Here is a 26,714-nt window from a genome sequence, read left to right as displayed (position 1 = left end):
TAGTTGGTGAAAAAGAGGAATCTAGTGACTGCCTTGCCCCCAGCACCACCCCAGACATTCCTATTTGTCACCAAACAGCACCTCTCTGTGGTAGTCTTGGGTTCTGTTCTAGGGTGGGGAAGCACCCTCCTTTCTCTGCAGAAGCCTCATAGCTTCTACTCCACACTTGACTGCAGACAGGATTCCACAGCACAGATAACACGATTCTCTCTTCCCTCTTATCCTTCAGTCAGTGTCACAGTGCTCAGATCTTACTTGAGATAACCAAGATGACCATGCTATATACTACAGGGCAAAGCATGAGAGACTGACCTCAGGCTAGAAGGCAGCTTGTGTTTGCCTTGGAGGCTTCATGAGGCAGCTTTCACTGCTTCCCTGTCTCCCTCCACTGATATGCTGCATATCATGTAAGTCTGCCTTTTCCCAGAGAGCATACACCTGCAATGTTCTAGTTTGGATCTCCTATCCATTCAAAGTTCTTGGCAGGAGCCCAGCCCACTTCTACTCAGGTTGGTTCCCCTCCCTTTTCCACCTTGTTTGATGTGCTGCTTGTCCAGAGTTCTTAGGCAGCCAGTTGGCTTTGTAGTGGCTAGAGATTGGAGATCTTGCAGTGGGAACACAGTTGCTTCCTTTCCTGGCCTCTGGGGTGGGGCTTGAAAATAGAGAATCATAATCTCTCCTCCTCCTTTTCTTGCTCCTTCTCCTCCTCCTCCCCCTCCTCCTCCTCCTCCTCCTCCCCACTCCCATGCTGCCAGGCAAACTGGAGTGAGCAGCTCTGAGCGGGCCTCAGCTTGCCTGCTTCACTGCTCTGCACAACAGCAGTGATGTGGAAGAGATTAATGGGCAGTGAGTGTATGAGCTTTGCACTTTCTTGACTAGCAGACTGATTCTCTTGTCAGTGGAGACCTAGGGCTCCTTAGAGGCAGTGGTGACCTCACCCAGGCATCAGGCTGGTGTGCCCGAGGCTACTGTGTTCTTTAACATCCTGGGAAATAAAGAATACTGCCACACACTCCTGCTGTCTGTCCTTGCAGGACAATACCCCTTAATCAGGCTTATAAATCTCTAAGCTGGGTGGTTTGTTTGTTTGTTTGTTTGTTTGTTTTTTGAGACAGGTTGGCTTTGAACCCACAAAGATCTGCTTGCTTCTGCCTCACAGGTGGTAAGATTATAGGTGTGCACCACCACACCCAGCTAAACTGGATGTTATGCCCAGCTCACTGAATGTAACTGGATGTTATATTCAAGTTTTCATTGTTTTAAAAAGTAACTTCATAAAATTTATTATTAAATTGTATGTATTTGGTATTCGCAATAGGGTGTGTGGGTGCACCATGAGGTGTTCATGAAAGTCAGAGGACAGTGACTGGAGTAGGTTCTCTCCTTCTATCCACAGTGTAGGTCTCAGGGACCAAACTTAGATGGTCAGGCCAGTCAGCAAGTGCCTTTATCCTCTCAGCCATCTTGCCAACACTACATTGTTTCTTTAGTAGCAGCTGGTAGAGGAGGTGCCTTCCCTGTCTCACAGGACTGTGGGGAGGTTGGGAAGTGCTGTCCCTGTGCTGTAAAGGGGATGTGGTAGGGTGCATAGCACAGACTGCCAGTGGCTTCATCTCTTCTCCCTTTGGCTGGCTAGAGGCAGCGCCCGCCACCTTAGTCTTTTGCTGACCTCTGTGGTCAGCCAGGAAGCCCCACTGGCAATGACTTCCTGCTGGCAGTTGTGAGTACTTAAAGCAGAGCCCCAGCTTGCTGAGTAGGAGGCTTGGCTACTCGGGGTCAATGGAAACTGGAGCTGGGGAGGAGTGGTGTGGCGGCAGAGCCAGAAGCCAGCTTCTGCAGCTTGATTGCCTGGAACAAAGGCCAAATGCCCAGAGCCTTCCCTGCCTGTGTCTGACTGGTGGCCGTCATTCTCAGGTTGACCTCCAGGCACAGTAGATGACCCTGACTGCTGTCACAGCAGTGTATCCTGGAGCTTGACTTCAAGGCAATTTTCTTTGGCTTAGCAGTCCTGACTTTGGTTAGGGCAAGGTGTGATCACTAGAAGGTCTGTTTTGGTTTTGCTTTTAGCTGAGAGTTTGCTTCTCTGAAAATGGAACTCCCTTTAAGTATATACCTGCTATTATATGTCATCTTTGGGCTGCATGTGCCGCCCAGTGATAGAGGCCTTGGCTGAGTTTGAGCTCCAGCACCTGAGTAAAAGTAAAGTAATAGAAACCCTCCCTCCACCAGATGCACACATGCTTTGCCTCTGGGTAGTTATTCAAATTGGGACTTTTTTTTCCCCTGAGAGAGGGTCTCACTATGTAACCTTGGCTGACCTAGAACTAGACCAGGGTGGCCTTGAACTCAGGGATCCACGTGCCTTTGCTTCCTAAGTTCTAAGATTTAAGATTACCGGTGTGCACTAGCACAGCTGAACAACCTGGGGCTTTTAGAAGCTTCATGTCACTCATCTCCTTAGCCTTCCGTCTCTCCCCATAAGCCAAACTAACTTCACGTATAGAGCGGGGGCAGGGTGAGTAGTGTTTGCTGTAGGTAGCTGCTTTGGCATTTTGTTAGTTTTTTTTTTTTTTTTGTTTTTTTGTTTGTTTGTTTGTTTTGTTTTGTTTTGTTTCTTGTATTTAAGCAAACGATTTCTTGGCAGGAGGCCTCTATACTGTGTTCTCAGTGCTTGCTCATGTCGAAGGTTTGCCCCTCTGCTCCCCTCCCCTCCTCTCCCCACAGGTCGTTTTAATCCTTTTGCTTATAAACAAGTGCACACGACCTTGGCTATCTCTTGTGGGTAAACCAGCATCAGCATTAGATCCACAGTCATTTGAACTGGTGGAGCTGACCAGGTAAAACGGGAGATTCCAGGAGGAAGCACAGGTCTGCCAAGGAATGTCTGTGGGATTCCTCAGTGAGGTCAGGTGGGAAGTGTCAGAGTCCACAGAGCAGGGCTCTGACTGGGAAGTATTTCCTTCCTCTCTGTTTTCTTATCTCAGCCTTCTGACTTTTAGCATTTCTTTTATTTCTCCTGTTCTCAGATCTTGTCTATAGGGGTCCACGACACGACATTCAGCTGTTTTAGGAAACTGTCTGAGACAGTTGCCAGCTAGTTCATAGGAGAACAGCATTAATACCTTCGAATCATATCTTCCTAAACAGTTATCTGTGAGTGGTGGGCATGTGGTGATGGCCTGGCTGCCACAGAATGCCTCTTGGAAGGCAGGGACAGTCAGGTGTGAGTGAGCTGAACACTCACCATCACACATGACAGACACATACAAGCCTGAGCTTTTAGTAAGGTATTGGAGTGTACCCATGCTGTGTGTGTGTGTGTGTGTGTGTGTGTGTGTGTGTGTGTGTGTGTGTGTACACAAGTGCACATGTGTCTGAAACACTAGTCATAGTTCCTGCTGTGACTATTCATCTGCAGTTTCCAGACCCATATATCTAGAAAGTCCTGGCTGACTGGCAACACTGTGCCTGAGGAACTGTGGTGTGCTCTGGGTTTTTGTAGGGTGGGATTTTTTATTTAAAGTGCTTTTTGTCAGGGGAGCATGGCATGGCCTTTTATGGAAAGAATAAAACAGTTGCGCTGCTCGGAGCTGTCTCCGGCTCTGTAAGAAACCCAAGTCCCTATCTGAGTTATATGAGATAACCAGAACTTGGCCTCTGGCTACAGAACGTTTCTGGGCCTATTTGAGAAGAGCCATGTCTTCTTGGAGGTGCACTGCGTCTGTGGTGGTTACTGGGTAAAGACGGTCAGGCTGTGACTTCAGGCAACACAGAAGCTAAGGTAGAAAGCATGGAATTACAGTAGTGACGGCTGGATCTTAAGCATTTAGCACAGGCCAGGATTATTCAGAGAGCTTGAGATGGAGTTGGATTTTGGATCATTTCTGACTTTACTGTTTTTAAGACTTCTATGTTGAAGCTTCTTTATTCCTGCTAGACTCTTTGTCTTTGATGGGTAGCATGAACTGGGTAGAGGAATGGGATGGGTACAGTGGTATTTTATGCCCAGCTTGATTGTAATTCCAGGTAGATTTTCTATGCTCAATGCCAACTAGAACTTCCTTTTAGATATGGCATTCACATTCCTTTCTTGGGGTTCTTTTCTTCCTTGCCCTCAGCAAATTCAGAAGTGGGTAGCTACAGACTTGACTGCCTGCCTCCTTCAGAATAAACCAACATCCTCTCAGTCTGTGCAACAATCCATCTAACACGACCCCAAAGTGACCCATTTCTCCCCCAGCACACATACTAATTCACACCAATGGTCCTACAGGTTCCTGTCAGAGGCCAGGAAGCCCAGAGCTGTTACCTAGCTCAACTGGCTCTTCCTGCATTGTTCACTTCTCTTGGAAGCCGGGATAGTCATGCTGTCTTCCTGGGATTCTGAAAAGGCACATGTAGTAAAAGATGACTCTGGTCTACATTGTACACTGTAGTCCCTGGCTAAAAGTACTTGTGGCTAGGGCCTCTCCAGAAGCAAAATGGCCATTACTGTCAGTAATTAACATTTGCCCACCCCTCTGACTCTAGGCTGAGAATGGGAAGCTGAGGGACTGGGTCTTACAGGGAGGCTTCAGCTTTCCATTCTTCACCTAACTTTCCACAACCAGTTTGTCCAAGATACCTGTTTCAACCTTGGCTGCTTATTAACAAGATACGGCAATGTCTGCCTTCAGCCCAGGATGGCAGATAGAAACAGCCCCCTTGCTTTGGTTATGCTATAAGAAAGCCAGCTCCGAAGAATATTGGCCCCAGGCGTATCAAGACACTGTCAGAGGCTCACTTCCCTCCCTCTAGTTGGACATTTTCTTCCCTGTTCCTTTTGCAATAGCTCTTGTCTTCTGTAAGGCAGCAGATACTCAAAATGCTGGTTTCCGTCTGGGTTTATGTCTCCTCAGTCAGTCTCTCCTATTCCACTGCAAGCTCCAGCCACACCAAGAGTTTTTGAAGGATCCTTGTTTAAGCCCTCTGTGTCACACTGTCACCAAGATTTGGAAGATTTGGGGACTGTGTCTATGGTACCCAGAGAGCAGCCAGACCAATCAGAGGGACCTTTGCACTGCTGGACAGGGGCCCATCATCAGGCTCATGGCAGAGCCAGCACACCACTGAACTCCCCCGTGCCGCCCCCCAAACCCCACCCCAGCTCCTAGAAGGGAACTTAGAAGAAGTAGGGAATTTCTGGAGGAACATACTATGGCCAATTGTGCTTGTCTGAGCGTTCTCAAACCTTAGTCATCCACAGCTAGCATACACCGCAGGTCCCAGGTGCCAAACAACAAAGATGAAAAGTCCCTGGTCTTCCTCAGGGTGCTTGCTGGAAGCCTCACTGCACTGCTGTGAGGCACAGGTGTGCCCAGGATGTCCATCCAGTGAGGGTTACTCTGTCTGACAGACCCCTTCCACAGCTCGGGTTCTCCATTCTGGTTGGCTGTTTACCTCTCTGCCTGTCAGGGCGAGAGAGCCTGGCTAATGGAAAGTGCAACTGCTTGGATGTTTTAACAGTCACTTCCAGGGAGTAGCCACACTGTGCAAAGTCTGGTCTAATGGAGGCAGCTGTGAGGCTGGGATTAGTGACAGCCTTGGGTGGTTTCTGAAACCTTTCTCCTTCTCAGGCTGACCTCTGGCCACAGTGACTTCTGGGACAATGAACAGCCCTGGTGATTTTCCTCTGTGAACTTGCAGGGGTAGAAGGTAGTAGTTTTTATTCTTGTAGGAAAAGGTGAAGTGGGAAAGAGACATGGTTTTTGTTCAGCACTTTCCAGCAGCTGCTGGAATTGGGTAAGACCTGGAAGCCTGCTTCCTAGCCTGGGGCTGGCTGTATTCCTAGGCATGAAACCTGCATAAGGATTCCACATTAGACAAGGCAAGAGCAAAAGGTTAAGTCTGTACCAGGTAGAAAGACTGTTGCATAAATGCTGAGGTAGTCTTTTGTTTTTTTAATTTTTTTTTTTTTTTTTTTTAAATCTCATGCTTCTTTGTTGCTTTGCTTTGGCAAAGCCCCAAGAGAAGTCGGGAGATTCTGGGAGGAGGAGGTGGTGTGCTGGGTGAGTCACTGAGCTCCCCACTGCTGCTGCTGTGTTTAGTTCCTGCGTGCCTCACTGTAGCAGGAGGCATTCTGGGGAGGGACAGGATGGGAATGCAGCTCTGTGTAGTGGGACAGAGCATTTTGGGAGCATCCTAGGGTTGACAGGCCTGTAACCAACCAGATCACCAGTTTAAGCAGGAAATACTACAGCAGCACTCTCCATGTAGCAAATACTAATATCTCCTGCAGCCTTTATACAAGTAGTTGTCACTTCCCTAATCAGTAGCTTTTTTGAAATAGTTCTTCTCTCTGCAACACATGCTGTTTTCCTAGCAAACCAGGAGGGATTGAATGTAGAAAGGCAGAAAGAAGAGCCATCTAAAGTGGGAGGCCTGATTGCCTTGAGAGGCAAGGATTCCCCTTTGAAGAAACAGGGAGCCAAGGAGCAGATGGGATATGCCGCCTTGCTGATCCCATAGCTGTTGTGATCTCCAGTTTCTATTAGTGACTGACTACTCCCTTCCATCCATTGGTGGGCAAGAGCCTACTTGGTTGTCGTAAGCTGGGAACATGATCTGAAGACTAACTCTTCCTCTTTTTTGAGTCAAGTATTGTAGGTTGACCTTGAACTTGCTCTCTAGACAGGAAATTCTCTTGAACTCAGACTCCTGCTTCCACTTTCTGATGATTGTAGTTGTCTATAATCCAGTTTTTACAGTGCTGATATTGAACCCATGGGCTTTGTGTATGTTTCTTCTGTGGCAGACACCAGGCTAGCTAGCTCATACGCTTTCCTGGCAGTTTTCCTGTCTCTGCCTCACATCTTTCTATAGGGATGTTGGGAATATAGATGTGCCTGGCTCCCACGTGGGTTCTGGAGGATGGTGTTTTGACAGTCCAGGCATGGATGGCAAGCACTCTGACCCCCGAGCCTCTGCACCACCTCACTCTGACCTCCAGGCCTCTGCATCACCTCACACAGACCCCTGAGCCGCTGCACCACCTCACTGTGTTGTTGCTGTTTTGTTATCCTAGGACAAGCTATTGCTGGGTAAACTAGGTTAGCCTAGAGCTCACAGTAACCCAAGGTAGCCTGGAACTCACTGCAGTCCCCCTGCCTCTGAATGATGTCATTACAAGTGTGTATTACTACACTCAACTCCTCAATATCTTTTCTTCCTTTGAGACAAGGTCTTATCCGGTCCAAGCTGGTCTTGAACTTTGTATGTAGTGGAGGAAAACCTTGAACTTCTGTTGCTTCCACCTATGCCTCCCTAGTGCTAAGGAATATGGCACTGTGTCCAGTTTTATACTGTGCTTTGAGTGGAATCCAGGGCTTCACATATTCTGAGCAAGCTTTCTAACAAGAGTTACATCCCCGTCCCCTCCCAACATGTCTCCTCTCTTTGCGTGCACCCCCACGTTCCTCTCTTCCTCCTCCTTTTTGAGACAGGGTCTTATGTAGCCCTGGTTGGTGGACATGAATGCCAAGTGTAGCTTAGGGTGGCCTTGAAATCACAGAGATCTGTTTTGAGTTGCCCTAGTGCTAAGATTAATTAAAGACATATGCCACCACACCTGTCTGCCTTTTTAGAAAAGATTTCTATATTATTTAGCTATAGCTGTGTGTCTCTGCGTATCTGTATGTACACCATATATGTGCAGTTGCCCAAGAAGGTCAGAAAAGGGCATGAGATTCCCCCAAACGGTAGTGGCAGGCAGTTGTGGACAACCTGATGTGTGTGCTAAGAACCAAGCCTGTGTCCTTTGCAAGAGCAGCAAGCCTTTTTCCCCCCCACCAGCCACTGAGACAAGGTTTCTCCATGTAGTTCTGGCCGCCTTGAAATTCAGACCAGAGTGGTCTAAAAATCAGAGATCTTCCTGTCTGCTTCCTGAGTGATTAAAGGTATATGCCGTCACCACCTGGCTAGTACTCCTAACTGCCAGACCATTTTTCCAGCCCCAACACATTTTCTTCTTCACCCTGTACAGTTATTTAGTATTTTATTGAACACTGTACTAGGCATTCTGGGCTATGAATAAGACAAACCAAAATCCCTCCTATGGACAGACACTAAATAAGCCAAATGTTTTGAAAGGGAGGAAATGGCTTTTCTGGTAAGAAGTTTTGACCTTCCTTCCTCTTCTCTTGTCAGGGGAAGGCAACTTGTAAAGATCTAGAAATTGCGTACTGTATTCTACAAGTACTTTGACATGGACTCGTTAGGTGTGGGCACTATTTATTGCTCACATGAAGACAAGACACTATCTGAGTTTGCAGAGCTTGAAGGGAGCTAAGCTGTTGGGGACAGAAAAAGAAACTATACAAGTTGTGTGCTCTAAAGCCCAGAGAAGGGAATGGCTCCTAGCTATCAAGGTGTCCAACTTTGAGATTAACAGGGGAGCAGAACTCCCTTCTTGGATTGCTCAAAGGAGAGTACTGTATACTAGATGGAGCCCTCCCCTCCCTGTAATATGTGTACATCTGTGTCCTATGAAACGGCCAAAGTACAGCAAGTCTAACTTCAGTGGCAGTTTCCCACCGCACAGAAGTGGCCGTGCAAGCCCAGAATCTAGATACTTATCAGAAACAAATCCCGATTCAAAGAAAGGAGGACGAGCCTAAGAGGGAGCCCCGCACTTCAGCTGCACCGGTGATATCCATTACCTCCCTGTCAAGTGAGTCAAGCCTTTATGTTGCTGGCTGCCTCCTGCTTCAACCCCACCCCCATCCTCCAAAGCTTAGGCTGCTGGCAGCCTGGCTCTCCTGTGATATGGAGGAACTCACTGGTCTCCATGGTTACAGTAACCCACTGGTACAGGAGGAGCCAAATGAAGTGCAAGGCTGGCAATGTGAGCCTTCCCCAGCCCTCGGCACCATGTGGTACTGGTATGTTGGCTGTTTCTGGAAGGAAGGAGTTAAGGCACTAACAAGAAGGGAAGTACCCTGGCGGGACCACCTTCATTTTCCTTTGCACTATACAGTGGGCAGCAGCATGGCCATCCTCTCTCTTAAATGCCTCTTGGAAAGTGACTTCTTATAAGGAAAAAGTCTTCTGCCTAATAGTGTTGCTATAGCAGGGATTTGGCTTTTCCTTGTCCTAGAAGGAATTCCAGAATACTGAGAATCAGCTCACCTACACTGGTTTTTACAGTCAAGTTCTTGGAGATTGAAGGTCTCCTCAAGGCCTATGAGTGAGAAACAGAAATAAAAAGAGATAACCACAAACATTACCAAGGCATTACTGAAAGCCAGGGGCTGGGGCAAGCATGGGTATTCTCGTAGCCTGTGAAATGGGCATCCTTCCTTAGGCTCCAGTTTAGAAGACTCACCCTAACCCTGCTCTGGCATGGTCAGCCGTGTAGGTAGCAGAGATTCGGTTCGCCCCCGAGCCCGCCTGCTCTCATGCCACATCTTATATAGTAGGCGGAGTCCAGGCACCTTCTCATCTTATGTAGTAGGCGGAGTCCAGGCACCTTCTCATTTTCATTCAGGAAGGCAGGTGCTCAAGCTCAGTGGACTTTGCAAATGACCCTATCTACACAGGTTGACTTTATAATGACTTTCTGAGCACCGGTGGCCCAAGAAACAAATGAACAGATTTCAGGGATGAGGTGGGACTAGAAACTTGTGTGAGCATTGGGTGCACAGTAGAATCCTTAGTGCTCTGAGAGGGGTCCATTATTTCTAGTGGCCCTGAAGACTGGAGGTTGAGAATTATTGGTCATTATGGCTTCCAGACATGAAAGGGGTGAGAGGCTCTCAGCTCACTTCATGCTGCCTGCTCTTCTCAAGTAGGCTCTGACGACTGCTTGTGAGGCTTTGTGGCCTGCAGATACCTCTCACTGCTAGGCTGCCCCGCTTTTCTCCTTTCTGTGGGATGTGGGTCGTAGCACAGAAACTGTTGACTAGTAAACCACATTGATAGCTTAGGTTACATGATCTGCTGGTATTCATAGTCCAGGAGACATCTACCCTGGCTAGAGAAAGCAAGCAACCCTTTGAAGACTTGTTCCAACAGAATGATAGGGTAATGGAGGTGTTCTCCAAGTTAACATGTCTCAAGGAGTTTGAGGGAAGAGCTCCCGACAAGTAAGTACAGAGCACAGTTTTCATGTTCTCTCCTACCCAGAATGCTCCTGGTATATGGACTATTGGCAGTTGAGAATGACAGTTAAGCCTGGGGACTTGTCTAGCCCCATTACTTCATCTGAGTCCTATCCCATTTCTTCCTAGCTTCTCTCTTAGAAGGTCAGTACTTGGTACTTCAGTTGACAAAACTCCAGTTTCTCATACCAACTCTGTCACATTGCAAAGTCTGGGGATTGGGGAATGAAACTGTTGCTATGGCCCTGACTTAGGAGTCTGCCATTGGATGGGAAGGCAGGTGGTCCTAGGCGAGGGCAAGCTTTAGTCCAGGATCCGTTCCTACTCTCTTTCTGAGACCAGGGCCTACTGGGGTGAGAGGAGAAGGGTGCTCCATGACAGCCCCTCCATCAGCCCTTACCTCCGATGTCAGTGAGACTGTCCACCCTTCCTTCTTGTTGTCCTTACACTGTCCCTGAGCGGCCCCCCCCCACTACCCGTGGAGAGGGGGGTTGTTTTCATTTGTGGGGTGGGGGGATGAGACCAAATCTTCATCAAGAAAGGTTGGAGCAAGACTGGGAAAAGGGCCTGACTTGAATTATGGGTGCTGCTGTGGTAAGAGGGGCAAATGTCCCTGAACTCCACTGAGAGGTTGGGGAACCCTGGGAATGTCCTGTAACCTGTAGCAGTTTCTCAAAGGCAAAGGAGACTTGTAAAAGCAATTTTAGAATTTTGATTTCTTTTTAAAAACCTCAGAAATACAAGAATATATTTTCCTTTTAATCCCAGGTGTAGGATGTGGGCCTGCTTCAGAATGTCCACAGTAACTGACTATGATTTGCCTTGTGCTCCATCTAGCAGGGGTGTGAGTTTGCGAACTGCAGATAGTTTCTTTCAATTACATCTGTTTGGAATTCTGGGGACTTTTTAGAGGGATATAAATGCTAGGACCCCAAGAGGTAGGTGTGGTAGGTAGGGTGGGTGGGTTGTTCTTGGTTGCAGTCTGTTTAGTAGTCGGGTGCAAAGAAGAAACAAGAAGAAATCAGATTGCTGGAGAAGTCCTTCAGACTTCCCTAGTAGGAAGTTGTCTAACAGTAACATTGTCCCCCTTCTGACCCCTGATTATAGTCAGAGATCTCTTTTCTTTCTCTCTGTTCTTTTTTCTCTCCTGTCTAAAGTTAGAGGGTTGAAAGAGTGGGGAAAAAAAGCGTGGAGAAGGGTGGAAGAAAGAAGAACCCACAAAGCAGCCAAACTCTGGCTACAGAGGCTCCATGTCTGGTAGACATTTCTGCTCTCCTGAGTGGCATGGTCTCTCAGATGTGTGCTTAGTGCCAAGAGGACAGAGAGGGAACCTCGGGTGTTTACCTAGAGGGCCAGTGGATAACCACAACGAGGTCTTTACAGATCTGCTAACGAGAAAGACCCTAGCCTGGTGTGCTGCAGAGCAGCAAAGAGGCTGCAAGTGTGACACTGTCAGTGGCAAGAGGAGAAATTTGCCCCAAAGTCCCCCACGTGCAGATCATGGGGATTTTGTTGTTTGGTGCTTAAGGTGAGTAGGGGACCTAAGGACAGATCTGCAGAAGCAGGACTAGAAAAAAGGAGGGACTTTGCGCAGAAGTTAGGGAGAAGATTTTCATTCTCTGTCACACCTAGGGCTCTTTTTCGAGCTTATCCATCCTCGAGGGATTGCACATGTCCCCCAGCCCTCCTGAAGTTACACTGAAGTTTGGTGTCTGGTGTCTTAGTGCAGCATGCTAAGGTTGTACAGCATGCTAAGTACAGCATGCTGAGGTTGAGAGCTGAGTCTGAGGAAGGAGGAGGTCCAGTTGCCACTGTGGGGTTACTGGTTGTCTGTTTGCACCCAATCTGCTTTGATACTGGGCAAGGTTTTCTGGTCACTAGTCTGAGTTAGCACATCTGAGTCACCCGGTCTGCGCCATGTTGAGGCCTTGCTGATCTGCCCCTACCTAGGTCTTGCTCACCTGTTGCCGCAGGTGAGATAAGGGCTTTAGGACAGCCCAGTCTGAAGTCTGCTCTTCACTCTCTACAGCTGCTGTTACTAGCAGAGCACCTTGGGGAGGGTGGGGCAGCCCGCTTCCGGGGACAGAGGGAGGGGGAAGGGAGAAGGAAGTTGTTTTAAACCCGCCCCCTAGGTCTCCCTTCCTGCTTGCCCATCTCTTCCTGCTCCGTTCCTCCCAGCTCACTACCGATGTACCATCCTGGGCTGTACACTCTTTCTGGCTACTTAGCCTTAACAAGTCAGAGGCTTTGTCCCTGTAGCTCTCTTTGCCAAACCCAGTCTCTCTTTTTCTGCTAGTGGTGGTTTCGGTTGCGACACAGTCTAGGTTCCCAGGCAGGAACCACTCTGCCTGGCTGCTACGCTTTTTACTGAGGAGGAGGTGGTGGAAGGTGTCGCCTGGCCTGTGCTGGCTGAGTAAGGGTGGCTGGCTGAGCCGGCAGCCCCCGCCCTGCCTGGGCCTGGCTCATCCCGGCCTCTGTACTTTGCCCTCGCTGCCTGACAGGTTCTGCTGAATGGAAGTTGCTGGTAGTCCTTGTCCCCTTCTCCGGCTGGGTATGTTTTCCCCGTTTTGCCCCTGGGGCTATCCTTCAAAGAAAATGTTGGAAGAGTTGCTAAGTGGAGTTGGGCACTAGAACCAGGCAGTCAGATTCTTAGGAAGGGCATCCAGATGTCAAAGAGGCATTGGCTATGAAGGAGAAAAGGGAAACAGGCAGATACCAAAAGATCTTTGGCCTCACCAGCCAGAGGCAAGGAAACAGGCTGTAGAAGAAGGGATATTGTAGTGGGAGTCCAGCTGGGACCTAGGACAAGAGCCCAAGGGGGCCTTTCTTTACTCCATCTCCCTTAAGCTTACTCTGTGTTTGACCAGGAAGTATCTGCTCCCACCCACCCCTGCCCCCACCAGTCTAGTCTGCAGAAGCCACAGTATACTTGAGCCACAGTATACCAGCCCTGTGTACCTAGCCCCCAAAGCATGGCTTTTCAAGAGGAGAATAGCTGATGGCAGCCTCCTATATTAGGGCAGGGACCCTGCCTTGCCGAGTCAGTGCTGGACCTTGGGTGGAGGCTGTCTTCGGGCAAGCCTGGTAACATGAACTCTCAGTGGGTCTAGTAGATGGGAGACTCTGCCCTCTGCCCATCACTAATCCCAGAGCTCTTATGACTGTTGTTCTAGATCCGGGACTCTTTGACTGAAGAAGCTGGGGGCCTGGATAGGGTAAATATGGGCCATAGCTCTGGTGGTGTACATCCTGCTGTAAACAGGGAGGCCGAGTGTGGGGAGGGGAGCAGGGCTTAGCCAGACCTTGCTAGGTTTCACTCCATCCACCTATTCAGACCTGGATAGATGGGCCTGGTCTGAACCAGAGGAGGGGAATTCTCTCTCCATAGTGCCCACCCCACTGTCTTACCTCAGAGCAACAGTAGGAGAGGGTGGAAGTCACCTCACTTGGATCCTTAGCTCAAGAAACTGTCTGTACAAAGTTTTACTTTCTAACATCTTTCTGTGCTCTTCCCAATGGGTTCTCCTCATCCTGTCCCCATTTCTCTGCTAGAAAGTATCTTTTGTTATGAAGAAATCGTGGGGGTCAGAGAAGTACTGGTTTTAAGTCCTAAGTATTGGATGGCTTAGATCTGAAGAGAGGTTTGGTGACTGGAACAGGGGAGGGACCAAGGAGCAGACACCAGATCTGGCTTACTTCCTTGGGTCCTAATCCAGAGCCCTCTCTGACTGTGCCAGGATCCAGCCCCACAGCTGTTCCACCTGGGTGCCCAGTCCCTCTTCTTTAAGAAAGCCCTCGATAGTCAACAAACAGCTCTGATTGCATTTCACCAGGCCTGGAGACTTAGCAGGGGGCTTAGCTTGGACCTCTGTCACCCTAAACATCTCTGTGAAACCAGAGTTGGTGTAGGAGACTTAGCCCGAGTCCCAAAGGTGTCCGACAGGAGGACTTGACAATAGCATTGGAGACATAATAGTTGCTTAAAAGCCAAAAACCATGGTCTCATGAGAGCCTAGGCCAGCCTTGAACTTTCTCTGTAACCTAGGCTGCCTGATGGTTGCTCTTTATTTAACATTGGCTAAAACAGTCCTCTCATCTGCCAATGAAAGGTAGGAAATGTTTTATTGCCACTTTACAGATAAGGAAACTAAAGTTAGTAGGTGAGTAGCTAGGGCTCGAACCTTACTCTGTATGCCAGCACAGGTCATCTTGGGGTGGTTCTCTCTCCCCTTTCAGGAAGATGTTGATTAGCCACTCCATCCACCTATTCAGACCTGGATAGATGGGCCTAGTTAACTTTCGTTAACCTGAGCTGAGTAGCAGTTAGGATCTGAACTCTGGGGGGTTGTGTCTAGTTGTCTACACTGCTAATCCTAACCCATGAGGAAGCAAGCACAAGGCAGGCGTACATGCATACCGCTGTTGACATATAACTGCAGCTGAGCCCAGGGGAATGCTGCCTGTCCCACAGACCAGCTTCAGGGTCCAGCTTCTCACCTTTATTTAGAGTGAGAATCACAGGTCCTTGGGCTTCAGCCCTAACAAGTTCCTGCTGTCCTCGGTTTCTGCCCTCGGGAAAGGGGTGTCACAGGAGTTTATATTAAAAGTTACCAAGGGATTAGAGCAACGGCTCAGAGGTTAAGAGCATATACTGCTGTTGGAGTGGACCTCAGTTTAAATAGTGGTTTACAACTGCCTCTAACTGTAGTTCCAGAGGATCCAATTACCTCTTCTGACTTCAATGGGCTTACCCACGCATGCAGTGTATAAACTCAGGCACTCACACATGTATATAAGTTTTTTTTTAAGTTGTCAAGGAAAGGGTCTGGTATTAGATTGGTAGAACACTTGCCTAGAATATGAGAGATCTCAGGTTTAAGCTCCAGGACTAAAAACAAGAAAAGAGAAAAGAAAAAAGAAAGAAAAGAAAATTGCCGGGGAATGTGCCCACTTAGCAGCCAAGGCAGAAGGACAGTTTCTAGTTGTTGGTACCCTGAGGGCAGGGGGAGCACTGAATAGCAGTTTGTCAGGGAGGATGGGGCTAAGAAGAGGAGACATTAGAAGCTAGGCTTCTGAGACCTGTGGTTGATTTCAAAGTATCATGTAGGCCTAGCTGCAGACAGAACTGCCCCTCCCTCCCTCCCCCTCCGCCCCCTTGCAAGTATGAGCCCCAGGGTCCTTGGAGAAGGTTTATGAAGCAATGCTTGAAAAACATCTATTTGTCCAGCCTCTGCTGGGACAGCGACAGATCGGCACGGTGGGACTTGAGTTGTAACAGAGATGACTAAGAATCTGCACCATCCTCTCTAGGTTTGTGTGTAGGGGTCAAGGGGGCCTTTACATTGTCCATATCTGAGGACTTCTGGTGTCTGAATTAGCAAATCAGGGAAACTAGTGCACAGCTGCTGCACAGGGACACATTAGAGGAAAGGGAATTTTTTAAAGCCTTAAGAGTCAGGAGGGGATCTGAGGGGAAAGCTGGGCCCCGCCATCTCCAGTCAACCTGCTGCCCTCCACACTGTCTCCCTAAAGACAGGGGGCTCTGCCTGGCTGTGGCTCGGGTTGTGGAACCAACTCTCCAGTGTGCTCAGATGTTCTCTGAAAGGTGAATCAGGACTCAAAACAGGGGTGAAAGATTCCCTTTGACATTGGAGTATAATTCACATACCATCTACCCATTCAAAGTACAGATGAGTGACTTTTATTAAACCTTGTGTAGTTTGCTTTCAAAACATTTTCATTATCCCCAGAGAAATGCCATGCTCTTTACCTATCACCTCAAACTTCTGCCACCCTCTAGGTAACTATGACTCTGCATTTGCCTCTCTAGGTTTGTGTGTTCTGGACAGTCAAAGATAGCGTCAGCTAGAATGGTCCTTTGTGGCCAGCTTCTCTGTCTTCAAGATTCTTTGGTGGAGCAGTGTGTATCCATGCTTCCTTTCATAGATCACCTTACTCCACTGTGTTGGTAGGCCACATTCATCAGTTGATAGGCATTTGAGTTGTTTCCCCTCTAGCATTGAGAATTTTGTTTCTGGGATCATTGATGCACAGGAAAGTGCATCATACCTATTCTTTGTATATAACTACTGCTTCTCCACAGCTCACTTGCACCATTGAATATAGGCAGGTAGGGCAGGGCAGGGCAGGCTAGGCTGCTGCACTATACAGTCCAGTTGTTGAATTCATTCCTTGGACAGTGATTTGCTGAGTATTGTCAGGTGTATGATGCGAATAAAGAATATTATAGGCTGTCTTCCTGGGCTTCCAATCTCACTGGACACATCAATAAGCAAATGTAAAGAATGAATAGTAGAGGTTGATGTTAAGATCTGGGTGTTGAGGACTTTGAAGTGGTTAGACCATGTGCTCCTGCAACTGAGAGCCAGCATTCTTGGAGTGTGACAAGGTCCCCCGGCTATGATGAGGGCAGAGGCTTCACTAGGTTACTGATGGGGGTTACTGGGGGTTTGGTAATGCTGATGAGGTACAGCTCAGGTCCAGAGCTCTGAGTACAGGATCTTAGCCCTGAACCTTATGCTGTGTGCCTTTGCAGTGAAGACTGGCTGTGACGCCCTTCCCTGTCTTCTTCTGCCTGCATTATGATTCTTTGTATCCCTGCCAGTCTACTTTGGAGTCTGCCCCTGCACCTGGCCTCTTGGCAGTTTTTTCAGAGCTGAGGGTAGTGGTAGACAACTGGAGGGGCAACCTGTAAAGGTATGTCTGTTTCCACCCTGCAGCCCACCTTGGGACACCTTGATTCCAAGCCCAGCAGTAAGTCCAACATGCTGCGGGGCCGCAACTCAGCCACCTCTGCTGACGAGCAGCCCCATATTGGCAACTACAGACTCCTTAAGACCATTGGCAAGGGTAACTTTGCCAAAGTGAAGTTGGCCCGGCACATCCTGACGGGGAAAGAGGTGAGCACTGGGGTTGGGACCATGGTAGCAGCTCCTATCCTGTTGACACTCCCAACAGGCAGTGCTGGTTGCTACAGCTAGCCTTGTTTATCTGCAGAAGTGAGATCTCATAGGTATGCTAGGAGCCGAGCATGAAAAGGAGTAGAAAATCCAAAGGAGAAGTAGCATCAAGTCCTGGTATAGTCTGGTCAAGAAAGTGATCGTAGGCTTTTTTGTTTCATGTTCAGGTAGCTGTGAAGATCATTGACAAGACTCAGCTGAATTCCTCCAGCCTGCAGAAAGTAAGTTCCCAGTACCTCCCATCCCTTTCTAAGACTTCCTTTTATCGGTGATCTGCTGACCCCGCAACACTACTTCCTTAAAACTTTTGTCCCTTCAAGCCAGGTGGTAGTGGTGCAAGAGACAGGAGTTTCTCAGAGTGCAGAGCTGGTGTGGTCTACAGAAGAACCTCAGGACAGCCAGCACTATGCAAAGGAACCCTGTCTTGAAAAACAAACACCCAAAGACCTTCTGCCCTTTCCCTATGGTTCTGGTTGGATTTCCTGTGGCAATTCTATCCAGTAGGCCTCCTGGCTACAAGCATGGGCTCTTCCGAAGTCTTCCAGCCACTTGGCCCTGTCTGACCTACTTCCTGATCATGTTATCTCCTGGCCTGTGTCCAGGTCTCTGCAGAAACACATGTCTATAGCATTGCTAGAAGTACATGCAGATCCAGACACCTATTGATCCAATGGAGTGGCCCTAGAAGTTGAGGGATGAGAAAGCAGAACCTACCCCTGATCTTTGCCAGCTCCATCTCAGAGCGGTGATATGGAAGACTTGGTTCTAAGTGTGTGTGAGCAGGCACACAGGGAAGGCTGTCTGCATCATCCCTGATCTCTAGGCTCTCTTGCTGAATGCTTACTTTGTGACTAAGCAGCTTTTGCTAGACGAAGTTGAACTTTTCTTTCCCTTGTTAACTGAGGTCTTCCTTGGGTTGTGGGACAACCCCCAAATAGAGACATGTGCTAAAGAAACTATAAAGTGTGCTGTGCGTGAGAAAAGGGGAGACTTTGAATGCAGAAGGGGAGCACCTTGCAAGTGACTTGACGGAACTGGAAGCACTCTGTCCCCTCATCCTCCTGTGCTAAAGGCATTTAGGAGACAGGGGTTGGGAGGAGGGGAAGGGAGCCTCTTACTCAGGTTAATCAGTCTTCCTTTGTACTGACTGTATCTGACCCCTGCTCACTTTTCCTAAGACCTGGTTCTTTGTTGGGGCCAAGCGAGTTTTTTCATGAGCCTGTTACAGTGGCTGAACTAGAGGGACATATCCATGTAGATGACCACAGGGAAGGAGGAAGGAGGAAGAGCCAGGGGCTGTTAGGAAGGATGTTGCTCCCAGAGGTAGAGTGGAGAGTGACTGCCCTGGCATGCTGACAACTAGAAGCAAGGTGTTCACAAATTTTGTTAGCCCTGAAGGGATTTTGTTACAACAGAAGCAATATGGTCATCACCAGGTTATTATCAGAGCTTATGGAGGAAAAGGAGGATGCATGTCCCTGCCACACTGGCTCCAACCTGCAAAGGTAAAGCTAGCGTGGAGTGGGCCTTAGGCCTTGGAGCATTGTGGCTTACTGTTCATTGTTGCTCACTCTGTTCCTTTCCATTGACAACCAAGCCATCTCATTCCCTACCTCTTTTTTTCTTTCCACTTCTTCCTGATTGGAAGGTACCAGTGTCAGACAAATAGAGGGGTTGAGTCTGGTTTGGTTTTTTTTTTTTTTATTTTTTGAAACAGGGTATTATGTGCCCAGGCGACCCTTGAAGTCACCATTTGGTGAGGATATCCTTTAAATGCCTGTTCCTCCTGCTTCCACCCCAAGATGCAGAAATATAGCCATTTAAAAAGCCTTTTTTCAATGTGCTTTGTTAGCAAGACCAGTCTCATTCTGGACAGTCAGCTCTGCTTACATTTCTTTTTAGCAGTGTCCCTTACTTAACATTGGAGTTTTTTTTTTAAGACAGTGGCCCTTCAAGGTCTAGATAAGCCTAGAAAGCTCTAGGCTCCAGGCTTTCCCATAGCAGATGGAGATGTTTGAGAATGGGAGAGTGACTACTGGCTCTGGGTACCATCTCAGGTCTGTCCCCATTGGTCACTCTGAGATGGTGGCCAGGAGCTTTGCTTTCCCACCAGCACTGGTGGATGAGAGAGGAACGAGAAAAACCTGGGCTCTGACGAGGGGAAAGTTGAAGCAAGTTTCTTTTGTTGCGGTCCACCAAAGCTCTGGGACACCCTTGAAGTAGGGAAGCCATTTTTCCTCTGTTCTATAAAACTACATCCTGAATTAGGAGCCCAGACAAATAACTGTGTCTCCACAAACCAACCAACCAGTTCTGCTCCTTACATAAGTAATGAAGTCTGGGAAGTTGCAAACCCCTCCTTTAGTTCTGTTGCCTGCAGGGAAGAGGTTCATTTCTGTCATCTTTCAGTATGGAAATGTATGGTTTGGAGCCCCTGATTTTGTTTTACAAAGAGAGCGTGAGTGTGTGGAGGTGGATTTGATTAAAATTGGCATCAGCTATATATAGGAGTGGGTGGTTTCTTCTGTTACTACCTCAGAGACTCAGGAAAAGACAGGCCTATCTCCAGTGCAGGCCCCCTGACATCTTGATGTCAAAAGATGACACAGTATCCCTTTGGAACACCTCTCTGGTCACCAGGCCAGTTCAAGGGTTTGGACTCTGAGCTGACAGAGGAGCTTGGGCTTCTTCTCCCCTGCAGAGGCACCTGACTGCTGTTTTGAGGTTAGATTTGGATGGGTGTGGAAGAGGGCAAAGTCTGAGCAGTAAGTTAGTGAGCGAGCTAGCTCGGCTCCCTCATCCCTCTGCTGTCATTCCCTCTCTCCATAGGTTTCAGCTTGGTTTCTCTGAGAGGGGGATCTGTTTTAAAAGAAAAAAGAAAAAGAAACCTCACTAGGACTCTAAAGGGACCTAAAGTCTCTAGGCAGGCATGAAATGAACCCATGTGTCTTCCCTTCCAGCTCTTCCGAGAAGTAAGAATAATGAAGGTTTTGAATCATCCCAACATAGGTGAGAAGCGCGGTCACCTCTCTTCCTCCCCCTCATCAAGGCTTCACATGCCCGAATCCACACAGGCGTCCCTCTCTGTAGCGCATTGCCTTGTGGATTCCATCCTGAGGGGGTCAGACTGCTTCTGAAGGTTCACTCACAGTTGAGCTACATCTTGGCTCTTGGGCTGCCCTAAGGAATTTGGATGATTCAAGAGGTCCTTAGCAAGTCTGGACACAGTGTAACATGTGCCTTCTGAGTCCAACACAGACCCTCTTTTGCAGTTAAGTTATTTGAAGTGATCGAGACTGAGAAGACGCTCTACCTTGTCATGGAGTATGCCAGTGGCGGTAGGTCTGGCACTGCCACTTGCTCGTGTTTCCCACCCTTGTGTCTTTCCCCTCCCTGTTCCTGCCCACTCCCTACTCCCACCCCACTCACTGAACTCCACCATCTCATCTCTTATAGGAGAGGTATTTGATTACCTAGTGGCCCATGGCAGGATGAAAGAAAAAGAAGCTCGAGCCAAATTTCGCCAGGTGGGTGTGTCTCCACTCTGAGCTATAGGCCCTGCCCTGCCCTCTTGGGGTCTGGCACAGGAGAGTAGCTGCCTGAGCAGGCAGATGGCCTTAGAAGAAGGTACTTCATCCTCTGCTTGTTTACATAATTTCAAAATAGGTCATCAGCAACAGTTCTGCCAGCCCCTGTGTTTCACTTTCAGACCCCAGGCTAACTCTCCTTCCTTCCTTTTAGATAGTGTCTGCTGTGCAGTACTGTCACCAGAAGTTTATTGTTCATAGAGATCTAAAGGTGAGGTGTGTTCATATTTCTTACGTCTTCCTGTGGGTCTGGGTGGTACTTACTTACTTACTTACTTACTAGAGATGACCTGGAAATGTTTAGGAAGGATCTTGTGCCCAGACTTAGGCTCACACCATGGTATTAGCAAGCATAGATGCTTTGCCCTTGTTAGTGTCAGGTGTGACAGGAATACTCCAGGCTTTCCTGGTCCTTTTGGCAGCCTGGCAGCTGATCTAGAAAAGAGTGTGATGTGACTCTAATGTCACAGCTGTTCTCTAGACACACATGCTTGTTACCGATGTTAGCAAGGTACTCATATTTGCACTGCCTGTGAGTCAACTCATTGCTAAAAGAACTTGCAGGCATGACCATGAAACATAGGCCTACTCTGACGCTTTATGCGGCTCCCAGGATCCCCAGGCCCACAGATCCCAGCTTTGTGCCTTCCTCCTGTCCAGCCTGTCTGTGCTGACTGATCCTGCCTGCCCTGGAGGTGGAGAAAGCTTGAAACTAGAGATAACTTTCTGGTGGCTCTCCCATTCCTCTCCATCCTGCCTATGTCGGGGTCTTAGGGTTCTCTACTTGGGGCTCTGATGCTTACCGTCTTCCCTCCCAGGCAGAAAACCTGCTCCTGGATGCTGATATGAACATCAAGATTGCAGACTTTGGCTTTAGTAACGAATTCACCTTTGGGAACAAGCTGGATACTTTCTGTGGTAGTCCTCCTTATGCTGCCCCAGAACTCTTCCAGGGCAAAAAGTATGACGGTCCTGAAGTGGATGTCTGGAGCCTGGGCGTCATCCTCTATACACTGGTCAGCGGGTCCCTGCCTTTTGATGGACAGAACCTCAAGGTGGAGTGAAATGCAGGCTTCCAGCATTTTATTTTTCATTTCCTTTCAGCCTCTGGTCTTAATGTCTGCCCTCTTAACTTCACTTACCCATTTTTTTTTTTCCCCTTAAGCCAGAACTTCAGAGAAAGGCCCTCCAAGAAAAATAAAATTAAATAATCTTCCATGCTGGATATGGCGACCCTTCCTATAACCCCAGCAGCAGAAAAGGCCAGGGCAGGAAGAGTTAGAGAGTTTCTTGCCCACTTGGGCTGGACAATGAGATAGTTCAAAAACAAACAAAAGTAGGCTAAAAAGGTGGCTTAGTGGATAAACTTGATGCCCAGTAGGGGTGGACAACTTCCTGCAGGTTGTCCTTTGACCCCCCCATACCATGGCATGTATACATCCTATCCACAAAAAAGAGTGTTTAGCACAAAGGAATTAAGAGTCTCAATCCTGTCTTTGAAGATAATATGTGTCCACCTCCCTGAAGCACTTTAGGAGGGTCCGTGGTACATAAGGCTTTGTTGCCTCACTTGGGAGCCGAGTTCTGTTGTTTGCCAATGTCTGCTTATCTGGATCTTGGTTGTAAGACTACTCCCTTAGCCTGGGGTTAACTTAAGTTTTCTAACCACAGGAGCTACGGGAAAGGGTACTGAGGGGGAAATACCGTATTCCATTCTACATGTCCACGGACTGTGAAAATCTGCTTAAGAAATTTCTCATACTTAATCCTAGTAAGAGAGGCACTTTGGAGGTAAGCAGCCTAGAGTCCAGCTGGCAAAAACAAAAATCCTGAGGTTCCCATGGAGACCCCCATGCTGAGTCCTCCACCTCTGCACTTCGCCCTTCCCTCTGTTTCCTAGCAAATTATGAAAGATCGGTGGATGAATGTGGGCCATGAGGATGACGAGCTAAAGCCTTACGTGGAGCCACTCCCTGACTACAAGGATCCCCGGCGGACAGGTGAGGCTGTGCTAGCTGGGAGCTAGAGCCTGCCCACACATGGCGACAGACCAGCCTTAACTGTCCTCCTCCCCCAACCACCAGAGTTGATGGTGTCAATGGGTTACACACGGGAAGAGATCCAGGACTCGCTGGTAGGCCAGAGGTACAACGAAGTGATGGCTACCTATCTGCTCCTTGGCTACAAGAGCTCTGAGGTGCGTGCTTCCCGTTTTTAATGCCCTGACCTGCCACCTGTGCCGTGGGTGGCACTCAGCCTTTAACCCCTGATAAGGACAGAAACCCATATCATAAATACATATACTCTGCTTAATTAACATGAGGCCTTAGCCATGGTGGGTAAGGCCCTCAGAGAATGAGCAGGAGTCGTGAGGAAGGTCAGGCTTGGGCTCTGAAGGGTGAGTTGAGCTCATTGTATTGATCAGAAAGGGCTGAGGTGGTCTGACTGGAAGTTCCATGTTGGGGCCAATACTCTCTGTCTGTCTGGAACCATCCATGTCTAGGTTTTTGTGTGTATCTATATCTGATTTACAGGAAGCTTCCCTAGTGTGTTGCCTCTTTTTGGAACTTGTATCTAAATATATTTCTTTGGCCACAGGTCTGTCTTGGCTGTGGATCTGGTAGCTTTAGGGTTGTTCTTTTGCCAGTTTGGGTTTCTAAGTGCCTGTTTACACTGACAGCCTCCTAAACTGGCGGTGGTAGGGTCCCTCTTAGTTCCCACTACAGATAACTCCATGGCACCTGGTATGAGCCCTGGTTTGCTTCTCAGGGAAGGGATGAGTCTCTTAGTATTCTTAGTGTGTAATCTTGTTGGCATATATGCACCTTTGGGTAGGAAGGCATGAATAGTCCTCTCTGAGTGAACAGTTGGCTTTCTGGGGTTGCATGTCTTTCGCGTATTTGTTTCTGACATACAGCGCATGAGTGATCAGGTCTGTATTAGTCTTGTAAGATGAAGTTTACTGTGAGCTTATGGAAGGGCGGGGTGTGGCGTGCACGCATGTCCGTATGGAGGTGTTTCCTCAGGACTCACACTCTCCTTTGAAGCCATATATTTTGTTCTTGCAGCTGGAAGGTGACACCATCACTTTAAAGCCCCGGCCTTCAGCTGATCTAACCAACAGCAGTGCCCCATCTCCATCCCACAAAGTTCAGCGCAGCGTCTCTGCCAACCCCAAGCAGCGGCGCTCCAGTGACCAGGGTATGTGCTCTTGGGACTCGCAAGTCAAGACACTTTTCTCCTGAACCCTTATAGGTTCTTTGGGTGATGGCTACATTTCAGTTCTGGTTTAGCTCCTTCATAGTAGCATGGCCATGGGCAGGTTAATAACTCCCTCCATTTACATCTGGAACGGGGCTGTGGTCCAAGAAAATGCCAAGCGTGCAGTGGGTCTGCAGGGGACTCCTAGCCTTACCCATTTTACATCGCCCCATAGCCGTCCCCGCCATTCCCACCTCGAATTCCTACTCTAAGAAGACTCAGAGTAACAACGCAGAAAATAAGCGGCCTGAGGAAGAGACAGGGCGGAAAGCCAGCAGCACCGCCAAAGTGCCTGCCAGCCCTCTGCCTGGCCTGGACAGGAAGAAGACCACTCCTACCCCCTCCACAGTAAGCCATGAGCTACTCCCCCCAGCCCTGGCCTCCTCCTGTCCACTGATCTCCCTTGCTGAGGCCTGGTCCTCGGCTGTCCCGGAGCTTACTGTAGAAAGTGGGCTGCAGAGCAGCTTGGGACAAGGGCATCCAGTGGTCCTGGGGAAGAGCCTGACTGGACAGCACTGGCTCCTGTGACACAGTACTTGCCCTCTATTTCCCACAGAACAGCGTCCTCTCCACCAGCACAAACAGAAGCAGGAACTCCCCACTTTTGGACAGGGCCAGCCTTGGCCAGGCCTCCATCCAGAATGGTAAAGACAGGTGAGTATCTGGACTGAACTACGTACCATGCTCTTGGGGTTCACATCTCACAGTCGGCAGTGATTCCTGTCAGTAGCATCATCTTCTACCTCGCCAGAGCAATGTCCCTAGAGTCCTGTCCTGGCTCTGTTCAGTCTAGCCATCTACCTTCCCTCCCTGCTCCATGCCATCCCTCCTGTCTTCTGATCCTTGACATTTGCCAAGCATAGGGTACCAGTGAGCAGCTCACTAAACTGATCACAGCCACGGCTAGCGGGCTAGCGTTGCTTATCTGTCTAGGTACATAGCTTTGTGTTTTGGGCCCTAGCACAGGACAGAGCCCATAGTATCCATCTGAGGGGCTCCCTACTAAAGGCTTCCTTGTGGCCTCAGAAGCAGCAGAGTTCCCCACCTTGCCTGCCACCTTGCTTGGTGTATTACAATCCTGGCTCCACCTCTTTCTAGCTTAATGGAAGTTTCTCCTTAATAACATCCTGTCCTTTGTTCAGAGGGAAGAATCCTTGTTCTCACATTTCCTAGGAGACCAACGTGGCCCGGACACAGTGGCCGTCTGTCAGCTTTTCTTCATTTTGGGTTTTCTCTTCCCAGGCTCTGGCCTCCCAGGCTGCTTACTCACCAAGCCCTCTCCTTACAATGGCTTTTCTGTAGCTCACTGTCCTGGAGCTGCTCTCTGGGCCTGATCTGCATCTGCTGAGGCTACAGCTCTGACTCTGGCCCTGCCCTTGCTTCCTAACCCAGGCTCTTTATCTCACCTTAACCTGGGCCTCTCCGCTGCTTTTGTCTCCTAGCCTAACCATGCCAGGGTCCCGGGCCTCCACGGCTTCTGCTTCTGCCGCAGTCTCTGCGGCCCGGCCCCGCCAGCACCAGAAATCCATGTCTGCCTCCGTACACCCCAACAAGGCCTCTGGGTTGCCCCCCACGGAGAGTAACTGTGAGGTGCCTCGGCCCAGGCAAGTGTGCTGGGGTAGCTGATGCACTTGTCCCCTGGCCTGTCCCACCCTGCCCTACAGTTTCTTCTCACCTGGGGGGAGGGGGCTGCCTCAATTTTGTCATCTTAGCTACAAGAAAACAGCTCTGTTCCTACACCCACAAACTAGGACACAGTTAGTAAGGCCTTTTCCTCAATCCTCAACAGGGGTACAGGAAGCTGTCCTGAAGCTCCAGATGGAAGGCTTTTTGCTCTGAACCTCCTTAGGGACAGACTCAAGGCTTCTCATTGTCCCCCTTGTAGGTTCAGGGCCAACTCTATCCAGCCTGTACTGTTTGCATACATGGGTCCTCCTTGTCTCCCTTCCCTCCCTCCTTCCCTGGACCATCTCACTACTGTCCTCAGTGGTCAGTCCCTTCTGTCTGTGTCCTCTGTGATGGCTGCTTCCTGCCCTGGCATTCCCCATCCCCATCACAGAGACTACTTGTGCTCAGTACTGGTGGCTTCCTGTTCCTTACATATGCCTTTGCCCCTACCTCTTTCCCATAGCACAGCCCCCCAGCGTGTCCCTGTCGCCTCCCCCTCCGCCCACAACATCAGCAGCAGTAGTGGAGCCCCAGACCGAACTAATTTCCCACGGGGTGTGTCCAGTCGAAGCACCTTCCATGCTGGGCAGCTCCGACAGGTGCGGGACCAGCAGAATCTGCCCTTCGGTGTGACCCCAGCCTCACCCTCTGGCCATAGCCAGGGCCGGCGGGGGGCCTCTGGCAGCATCTTCAGCAAGTTCACCTCCAAGTTTGTCCGCAGGTGAGAGGGGCTGGGAGCAGACCTTCCCACTTGTGTGGTGGTTGGGGTGGGGATAACAGAGCTGGGATTGTGGCCTTAGCAGGTCTGGAAAAGAGGGTTGTCGTCAACATCTCAGGCACCTAGACTCATCCTCTTAGGCCTTTCCCCAGCTCTTCTCAGGCACCCCTCATTCGATGGCCCCAAGCAGATGGGCGATGCCGCCTCCTCTCTAGGGGAGTGTGAACTCAGATGCTAAAATAAAAGCCCCCTCTTCCCTCCTGGGTTCCCATGGAAACTTATATTTGGTGACGCAGCTGCAAAGTCATGAGGCGTGAGCCAGGCTGGGTTGACAAGATTTTCCTAGTCTATTCTTGCCCCCTTT

At 49.1% G+C, this 26,714-nt stretch overlaps 1 protein-coding gene across 43 annotated transcripts in view; it reads left to right on the top strand.

Moving 5' to 3' along the window:
* Mark2 (microtubule affinity regulating kinase 2) overlaps nt 1-26,714 on the top strand; it is a 65,171-nt gene that overhangs the window by 33,172 nt on the left and 5,285 nt on the right. For 17 of the 43 annotated variants that reach the window (XM_087585902.1, XM_087585889.1, XM_087585862.1 and 14 more), the window contains 14 exons: nt 16,877-17,056; nt 17,284-17,337; nt 20,077-20,125; nt 20,389-20,454; nt 20,573-20,643; nt 20,858-20,914; nt 21,522-21,758; nt 22,375-22,494; nt 22,604-22,703; nt 22,788-22,900; nt 23,772-23,904; nt 24,140-24,312; nt 24,521-24,618; nt 26,096-26,353. In XM_087585902.1, coding sequence (XP_087442028.1) covers nt 16,922-17,056; nt 17,284-17,337; nt 20,077-20,125; nt 20,389-20,454; nt 20,573-20,643; nt 20,858-20,914; nt 21,522-21,758; nt 22,375-22,494; nt 22,604-22,703; nt 22,788-22,900; nt 23,772-23,904; nt 24,140-24,312; nt 24,521-24,618; nt 26,096-26,353 — 1,664 coding nt within the window. In that variant the 5' untranslated portion in view covers nt 16,877-16,921. Of the gene's footprint in view, nt 1-10,186; nt 10,281-12,612; nt 12,688-16,876; nt 17,057-17,283; nt 17,338-20,076; nt 20,126-20,388; nt 20,455-20,572; nt 20,644-20,857; nt 20,915-21,521; nt 21,759-22,374; nt 22,495-22,603; nt 22,704-22,787; nt 22,901-23,771; nt 23,905-24,139; nt 24,313-24,520; nt 24,619-25,406; nt 25,569-26,095; nt 26,354-26,714 lie in introns of those variants that run through there. The other 26 variants (XM_087585779.1, XM_087585755.1, XM_087585662.1 and 23 more) reach the window with 4 other exon arrangements.

This window comes from Rattus norvegicus, chromosome 1 (genome assembly GCF_021556685.1).
Source record: "Rattus norvegicus strain SHRSP/BbbUtx chromosome 1, alternate assembly SHRSP_T2T, whole genome shotgun sequence".
NCBI lineage: Eukaryota > Metazoa > Chordata > Mammalia > Rodentia > Muridae > Rattus > Rattus norvegicus.
This window is presented reverse-complemented; position numbering and strand designations above follow the sequence as displayed.